We start from the raw sequence: 8,430 nt of genomic DNA on the forward strand, positions 1-8,430 counted from the left end.
TCTCGAAACGAAAAATTTAGACCGGAAACTCGATATTTTTCAGGTAGACTCGGACCGGACTTCAGGCCTCGAGACTAAATTGACACCCGTTAGTCCAAACCCAATCGTTTTATACTCTCTTCATGAATCCACGACATAACCAACAGAAATGAGGTTTTTATTTATTTTTTCAGGTGGGTTTGATGAACAGAATCCGCATTGGCTTGTTTTGGAGTTTCTTTCGGTTCGTCGACACTTTTATAACCGAAGCAGAGAGATAACAAAGGCCGAGAAAAGTCGGTTTCTATCAACTGCAAAGACATGATCTCACTGTTGCCACCTGCTTTGGATAAGGAGATAAAGCTCAAGCATATGACCCAACATTTCGACAGGATAAACCATATGACACAATATATATATATATATATATATATAGAGAGAGAGAGAGAGAGAGAGTTTGGCTTGTAAAAAAACATGAACTCAACCTGGCAAGATCCCATGGAGCAGTTAAGGGCTCTGCCCCTTCCATCACCGACCTGGGGTTTGCCACTCGGAAACTGCCTTAACCAACTGAAATCAGCACATGGCTTCTGACAACAACAAGGTTTAAACTATGACCTGCTGCTTCTAATTTAAGCGACACCCCCACCCCCCACCCCCCACCCCCTTGTCATATTTTGCATTGAATCCATGACTTTTGCTGCTGATTTCGGCGACAAATTTCTTGCACCATGACATGGGAAATCCAGCTATGTCGAAAAACTTTCCCAAGGACAAAAGGGGTTCCAGATATTACCTAACAAAGTGCTGCAAAGAAGATGATATATATAGCCCAGAAGACAGCAAATGCTAACACTGGCATTCACATTTTGAAGCCACAGCAGTGCAGCTACAGATATGGGTTAGGTTGAGTCAAAAGAATTTGTGAATGAAAAAAAGAAAATCCCGGGTTGCAAGGTTAGCACAATCACCAAGCAACCATATATAATTCAGAGAACTCACCAGAAAACAAGAAATAGACACAGAACCTTTTAGGCTGTGGATCCTTCAGATTATTTCTTTGTATGCAATGGATGAATGAATGTACAGAAATGCTAATGGGTTTTTACTTCTTTGCAAAAATCTCCCGTCAAACAACGAAGGAGAGGCGAGGGTCGGAACTTATAATAGGTCGCACAAGCTAAATATGTGCAGCTTAGACAGACGTATACTTTAAAAATAATGCAGGAAGAAAACGTCAGATAAATGAATAACGCTGTCAACGAAATTACCACTGCAAAAGTCGTGACGCATTTCGGCATAGAGAGTTCATCCTCTGGTCTTTGGTTAGGGAACTGACCCTGGGATTTGAAATCCGAGAGCAGTTTGTCCTTCAAATGAAAGGAATCGATTAACCAAGCAGAAGCCTCTGGGTCGCCTGCCGGAACCTCCTTTACTGAAATTCTCCGGACATGAATGTGAACCTCTGAAGGAGCAGTGCCAAATACGTTGTCCAAGAAAGATGGACACCGAGGCTTGTACGCTATCGTCAAATCATAGACTGCATGTCCAGAAGATAATGTCAGATATGAGGGAAATTTCGGTATTAAACATAAAGATTACATTTTTCGCGGCATTGTGCAGATGGGTTTTTTTTTACAAAGTAAACTAGCAGACATTAAGACCGGTAAAGCAAACATATTGCAGAAATGCGACATGGATCATAGAATGGACAACAGGTGAAAATCATATGAAATAAGGGAAAATGACAAGAGAGGCAAAATTTACATAGAAAAATGTACCAGCATCCAAAGAGTTCCACAAAACTTCCAGGCAAACGCCAAAGCCCCTTGTTTTTGGTAAAAGCACATTTGTTAATGTCGGGAGCCCAACTTCAGCCGCAAATTTTTGGCTTCTCTTGCATTTTTCTTCGCTGTCACAGAAAATGGGTAGAGAGATTAGAAAATACGAAAGAAGAAAGCCTAAGGGCAAGTATTTCACCCAACCATGCTTACCACCTGTGATGTTAAAACTTATGGAAGGGAAATTGATAATTCCTTTAAGTGATACACTGGCTGAATATGTCAGGATATTCTATGAAGCATTTAAAATGTAGAAACTTATATAAAATCAGATAGGGAGCAGATAGTACGTGAAATCAGTTCCTTCTGGGAATAGGGCGAGCCACAATGGATCTTGAGGATTCTTAAAAGTCGAGAGAGATTGAAGCAAGGCAGGTTCATCGATTTCTCTCTTCCTCTCTACCGGGATAAACTCCAGAATATGAAAACCCCAGCCAAAAATGGGCAATTTCATTAAGCTGCTCTTGAGCACGTATTTGATGTAGCCAAGGCACCCTTTTCTCAAGGCAATGTTCCACAAGTACATCCAATCGACTTCCGTCCTGTGGTTTGCAATGACCAAAACCCGTTTATCTTGCGGAATTCTGTCTCCAGACATAACAACCTTAGTCCCGTTAATCTTTTCAAACAGATACGGCCACAAAGCGAGCCAGAGGCCAAAGATGAAGGATGTAACTTTTCTAGATTGGTGCACGCTCAGAAGCCGGAGACCAACAACAGCTACAGGCGAGAAGTAGACCAAGAACGTAAAAGCAGTAGACAGAAACACAACTAAAATCATCAGACCCCTCAGCATCCTTAACGGAGTTAAGGGTCGGTTCTTTAAGCCGTCTGAATTCATGGCCTCGGTATCTTCCATCCTTTTTTCCAACTAAAATGTCCGGAAAACCTCTGGACTAAGGCACTCTGCAGCAAAAAGACTGAAATATCACTTGGTGTCTGCCTAAAGTTTCTCTATGGGGACTGACTTGCAAACATAAAACTCGAAAACCGTATGATTCAGATTTTAAAGAACAAAAATATAGCATACATATTTATATTGACAAAAAACAGAATATGTTAGAGAAGCTCGTCGTATAAATGACTAAGATGGGTTAGCTCCACAGGAAACATGTCAATATTTAAGACAGAACACGCAAACATGACAACAAGAACATATGCATCAGATTAAGTGAAGTGAACTGTGAAACAATTAATTTGACAACAACATTGAGAACTCAGCCATCAAGAAATTTGCATCAACCAACAAACGCACAGAATAATCCCAAATCACAGGAGAATTCACTCTCCGTGAGTTATCAGAGAACAAGATATAGCATTCAAACCAATCCACACACACACACATATATATATATATATATGTATGTAGAGACCCAGTATCATTCTCATACGAACATATGATTCAAATATACAAATCAAAATCTGAGTAACTCTGAGTGAGTTCACTACTAGCAAACGATAAATGACATTAAAGAAAGACGGTTGTCTACGAACAAGATAGTATGCCAAGCCCATGCAAAAGGAACCCTTTTCACTCAGTATTTTAAAAAATGATGCAAGAATCCAACAAAACTAATTGCTTGAAAACCGAAACTGCATGATTCAGGGTTTTTTTTAATAAAATATAACATACGTATTTAGATGCATAAAAACGGGATATTTGAGAGAAGCTTCTCATGCGTTATGAATAACACAGAGATTAGCTCCATGGAAGCATGTTAATACATAAGAGACAGAACCTACAAACATTACAACAAGAACATAGGCATCGGATTCATTGAAGTGAACGACCAAACGATTTATCTGACGATGTCCCCAGAAACATCGAGAACTCAACCAATCAGCAAATATGTATCAACCCAACGTAAAATTCGACGACGCAAATCATTATCTCAGGAGCAACGAACAGTCGCTACACTACCTATGAGTTAAATAACAGAAAAGCCAGTGGATAACGTTAACAAAACACGATTCTCTGGGCGCAGAGCCGCATACAAACCGATCCAAACTCATCTTTATCCAATTGAAAAAACACCGAATCCGACAGAAAACAAGCAGAAATCGAGGAAAAAACATTCCCGAATCCGAAAACTTGTGAACACCGCAAAAAAAACAAAACCAAAATCAGATCCCACGTGACCAGTTGAAAATCAACAGAACCACAACAGAAACACTTCTCGAGTATCTGGGAAAACCCAAAAAACGAGTACCCAGAAGAAGGACGAAGATGACGTGCCTGGAAAAAGCTTGAGCCCAAACAGTGGATGAGGACGAAGAAGAAGAAGAAGAAGATAAATGGAACAGGGGAAAATGCGAATCAAACGAATTTTCAGGGAAGGATCTCTTTAGCGGGTCGGATCTGGGACGGTGGTTGGGATCAGAGACGGTAGGGTGCACAGTAACTGAGCGATGTTATTGGTAGAGGGCGACGAAGAGTCAATGCTATAAGTTAGAATGGGCTTTTTGGTCGTTTCAGGCCACCGCGATCATCCCGAAACTGACACTTGCGACCCGATTAAGTTCAATGAGAAAATATTAAAAATAAAATTATATTATTAAGTAAAGTCAGCGAGATAACTGAAAATCCAGTAAAAAATCCAATAGTTATATTTTTTTTTATAAAATCCAAAAATAAAAATAATCAAATAGAAATATAAGATGAATTCGAATGTTCGTTATTAACATTTTTTATATTTTAGTAGTTAAAATGTTAGTTTCCTGAAAAATCAGTATTACAATCTAACTGTTTAATGAACTTCTTATAAAATTTCCTAGAGTATTTTATAAAAAATAGTTAGCACATTTTTAAGGACAAGTATTTCATATTTTGAGATTTTTCTGTTGAGTTTTTCAATTATAATTCTTATATTCATCATTAAAATTTTCTTTTTCGATAAAATATTTTAAAATTTTATATTTTTATAAAATATATTTAGAAAAATCATTGACAATATAAGTTATATAGTGGTATTAATAATCTAAAACTATGTATATTTGAAGCATATTAATTAATTATATCTTACAAAGTAAATATTTTGGTAAATTCATTAAAAATTATATCGATCATACTCTCATATCCATATCATGTCAGTAGTTTAAATTTCAATTAATTTAAATAAGAAAATTAGTTATATTTTTTTCCAATTATTTTATTTTTATTCAAACTGTAATTGTTATGTTAATTTTGGTGGACTTTTGTTGCTTGTATAATTGTATTGTTACAGGAACATTATTTTGATTTAGGTGTCCATGTAATGTAATAACCTCAAATATGTGGGTTATGATTTTTTATTTTGATATTTTAGTTTTAGAAATTGTAATGAAATATATATTAATATTTTACTATGAAGTTTAAAACTTAAAAGTACAGTTTTAAATTAAATTATTAGATTTTGTGTAATAGATAAATATATTAAAATTTCAAGTTTTAATCTAGACATTAAAAAAATCTCAAACTGTTTAAATTACATCAATTATTCAAAAGTAGGATTTAAATTACACAAAATATTCAAAAATTCGTATATAATTTTTAGTTAACGTCGTATAATCAAAACTCTAATGGTAATAAATAATAATTTTTTATTGTTGTTCAGTTTAATCTTAAATAATTATAATAAATAAATATATTCACGCCTTTGAAAGTTAATATTTATTTGTAAAAAAATCAAGTATTAAAATAAAAATTTAGAAAAATCTATGACGGACCGTTACAAAATTCTGTTTCATATCTTTTTGGGACTTGCAATTGTAATTTTATTAATTGTACCCTTTTATTTTTTTTTTACCATCCTTTAAAAAAACAAGAAAATAAATGAAAAAGACAAGAATTTTTTCGCCCTGAGGGTTCGACTGCTAATGTTCATACGAAAATCTCAATTTCATTTTTTTTAGATTCATGCCAAATTACGAACTTTCATCAATCGCGTCATCTCTTAATTGCAAGATTGTGTGGAAGGTAAACTTAGATTTGGTAATTTTCGAATCTGTTCTCTGTTTGATTTTTTTCCCGATCATCGTCCCTCGTGCAATAGAAGACCGCCGCTCCGTGAAACTTGACGAAGTCGTGCCTTTGTCGTTAAACCACCGCCGTCACCGGAGCATCGTATTCGCCGGACTACCTCCGTCGTCGTTATTGACTGGTCTCTTCTCTCTCTTTATCTCGATCGTTTTCGTTATTGTTTTAGGGTTTTTGTTAATCTGTCTCTTCATCTTGCTTGTGATGTCCTTATGTTTCGAATTGTGGGCATCTCTGATCTTGTTTTCCAGCTGTTATCGGGGATTTCGTTTCATGAACCCATTTTGCTTCTTTGGTTGACAAAGGTTTTGGTGTTTCTGGGTTTGCTCATGTCCTGATGTTCGTGAATAGTTTTTTGCAGTAATAGAAATTGTTGTGATTTGGAATCATTGTTTAGAATTAGGATTCGGGATAATGTCGTTTGTTTGCTCAGAAGTGTGAGTACAGGGTCTCATCGAAATCACTTGCTGCCATCAGGGAGAGTCGCTTTATCCACCCTAGACTTGAATTTGCGCTCGATTTTTGTGAACATCAATTGTTTTCTGGATTTTACTTGAAATATGGTCGTGGATTTTCTAGTTGTCTTTGTCAAATTCTGATTTAGATCAGTACATGATTAACAAAGGCGAGTGGGATGTTGTCTGTTTAGGCGATTAGCATCCAAACTGGGGTTCAGTCTGGCATTTCATTTTGACCTGATGAAATTTCGGTTAGAGTACTTTCTTAAGATCTGGGCTTGTTGTTCTTTCAAAATCTGGATTTCATCTGTTTCAGGTCATGTTAAAAAGGAGAACATTTGAATTCCTCGTGACTTTGAGTTGAGCAGTAGTTCGGCATTTCATTTTGGCGTGATGAAATTTTGGTTAGAATTACTTTATCTTTCATTTTGACAAAACTTTCGTTAGGGCTTCTTGATTTAATAGTTCGTCGTTATTGCTTGAGGCTCTTGTTTCCATCCTTTTTTAGCAAATGTTGGGGAGGTGTAAATTTTGCAATGTCATTATTGTTGTCTCTGAAGTTGGTTACATTTTTGTTTTCTAACATCTTCGCTTGATGATTCTGTGTCCACGTTTGATTGAGTCTTTGTCTTTTTTATACATTCCTGAAGGTTATAAAATTGTTTATTTTTTCAATGTTAGGAGCCACTGGTCTATTTTGTGCGAAGTTGAAACCAGAAGGAAGCTGCTTTCACCAAAGATTTTGGGATCTCAAAAGCATGAAGGTTTAATGCTTTAGCAAATTTTGCCACCATGCAAGTGGAGCCACAGGTTTTGTTGAACGCAGCAAGCCCTTTAGATCAGGGCCCCTTATTAAACCAGGATGGCAATCCGTCTTTTGCTGCTTCCACCGCTACCAATGTTGTTCAGTTGCCTGGTCTGCCACATATCTCTGAAAATTTATGCATATCTGCTTTTAACCTTGTCGGAAACTCGAGTTCTCTTTTTTATTGTTTGCTTCATTTTGTCCGACGAGGAGCAGGAGCTAAGAAGCCAACAAGGCAATGGGCTGCATGGACGCATCAAGAAGAGGAAAGTTTCTTTACTGCACTTCGTCAAGTTGGCAAGGTATGTTGCTGATGTTGTATCTGTTTGGGTTTTCTTTCTCAAGGCCTTGTAGGTGATTGACTATCTTCACCATTGGTTGCAGAACTTTGAGAAGATCACTTCTCGTGTCCAAAGTAAAAACAAGGATCAGGTTGGTTTGTAGAAGAACTGTTTTTCTTCTCTTTTCCATTGTATATTTCGGTGTTTTCCATTTCTCATGGTAATGGAATTTCCGCGCCTTGTGATTTACAGGTGAGGCATTACTACTATCGTCTAGTAAGACGGATGAACAAACTTTTGGGTCCAGAACTAAGTCTGGATGCTAAAAACCCAAAGGACACAAATGCTGCAATGCTACGATGGTACTTGAAAGATACTTTTTCCTTTTTCTTTATTCTTTATGCTGCAAATAAAATGCAAGTGAATATAGCAATATGTAAAGGATTACTCTTTGCAGGTTTTCCTGTGCTCCCATTTATTACAAAACTTTTGATAAGATATATGCTGGTTCTATTTAAGCTAAGATAAATGTGGCAATCTCTTCCTTAATAAGACGGAGAAAATGACCTATAGTGTGAATATCACCTTCTTTTCTTTTGTTATCTTGAATGAATTCATTTGACAGATCATGTGTCTTAATAAGTGTCATATTATTGTTCACCTGTGCGTCTTAACATGTTTTGCCATGTATCTTGCAGGTGGTCTCTACTGGAAAAGTATAGCTGCAAAGCTTCAAAACTTCACCTAAAACCCAGGAGATTTAAACTCTTTATAGAGTCCTTGGTTAGTTGATGATGCATTTTTTCACTTATTAATGAAGAAAATTGTTTTTCGTGAATAAATCCCCTTTGTTTGAATCGAATATTATGCATTATTATTCAATTTGAGATTGTTTCATAGTTCATACTCTGGTCTGACAAAGCCTTTTTTTTTTGCTTGAAGGAACACCAATTGTTAAAAGACCGTAAAAAGAGCATAAGAAAGCGGGTTTGCCAGGGAGAAAATTTTTCTGCTGCTTCTCTTGGAAGTTTCTCAAATCAGAGTAGGGAAA

General features: G+C 36.3%; 2 protein-coding genes across 7 annotated transcripts in view; one reads left to right on the forward strand and one right to left on the reverse strand.

Moving 5' to 3' along the window:
* Positions 1 to 633: 633 nt before the first annotated feature.
* LOC104806457 (probable 1-acyl-sn-glycerol-3-phosphate acyltransferase 4) lies at positions 634 to 4,215 on the reverse strand. 3 transcript variants are annotated; one of them, XM_010531391.1, is made up of 5 exons: positions 4,057 to 4,215; positions 2,111 to 2,726; positions 1,761 to 1,891; positions 1,251 to 1,519; positions 634 to 786 (listed from the first exon to the last, which is right to left on the reverse strand). In XM_010531391.1, exons 2-5 carry the CDS (start codon positions 2,677 to 2,679, stop codon positions 772 to 774), a joined length of 984 nt encoding a protein of 327 aa, XP_010529693.1. In that variant the 5' UTR covers positions 2,680 to 2,726; positions 4,057 to 4,215; the 3' UTR covers positions 634 to 771. The 3 variants fall into 3 exon arrangements, with proteins under 3 accessions (XP_010529693.1, XP_010529678.1, XP_010529686.1); XM_010531376.1 differs by lacking the exon at positions 634 to 786 and having other exon boundaries at positions 1,009 to 1,519; XM_010531384.1 differs by lacking the exon at positions 634 to 786 and having other exon boundaries at positions 1,009 to 1,519; positions 4,031 to 4,215.
* Positions 4,216 to 5,645: 1,430 nt separating this feature from the next.
* The window catches only part of LOC104806477 (TSL-kinase interacting protein 1), a 6,235-nt gene continuing 3,450 nt past the window's right edge, over positions 5,646 to 8,430 (forward strand). For 2 of the 4 annotated variants that reach the window (XM_010531403.2, XM_010531427.2), the window contains exons 1-7: positions 5,646 to 5,959; positions 6,975 to 7,209; positions 7,315 to 7,400; positions 7,483 to 7,530; positions 7,632 to 7,741; positions 8,078 to 8,162; positions 8,322 to 8,426. In XM_010531403.2, the coding sequence (XP_010529705.1) occupies positions 7,086 to 7,209; positions 7,315 to 7,400; positions 7,483 to 7,530; positions 7,632 to 7,741; positions 8,078 to 8,162; positions 8,322 to 8,426 (558 nt within the window). In that variant the 5' untranslated portion in view covers positions 5,646 to 5,959; positions 6,975 to 7,085. Of the gene's footprint in view, positions 5,960 to 6,596; positions 6,698 to 6,974; positions 7,210 to 7,314; positions 7,401 to 7,482; positions 7,531 to 7,631; positions 7,742 to 8,077; positions 8,163 to 8,321; positions 8,427 to 8,430 lie in introns of those variants that run through there. The other 2 variants (XM_010531411.2, XM_010531419.1) reach the window with 2 other exon arrangements.

This window comes from Tarenaya hassleriana, unplaced genomic scaffold, assembly GCF_000463585.1.
Source record: "Tarenaya hassleriana unplaced genomic scaffold, ASM46358v1 Cleome1, whole genome shotgun sequence".
Classification (NCBI taxonomy): domain Eukaryota; kingdom Viridiplantae; phylum Streptophyta; class Magnoliopsida; order Brassicales; family Cleomaceae; genus Tarenaya; species Tarenaya hassleriana.

Bases quoted from the DNA above. Each gene is read 5' to 3' on its own strand.
- LOC104806457 (XM_010531376.1), bottom strand. From the start codon at position 2,679: ATGGAAGATACCGAGGCCATGAATTCAGACGGCTTAAAGAACCGACCC. The intron at 1,892-2,110 runs GTACTATCTGCT...TTTCTGTGACAG, and splicing joins CCAGAAGGAACTGATTTCAC to CGAAGAAAAATGCAAGAGAA. The intron at 1,520-1,760 runs GTACATTTTTCT...CTGGACATGCAG, and splicing joins GTGGAACTCTTTGGATGCTG to TCTATGATTTGACGATAGCG.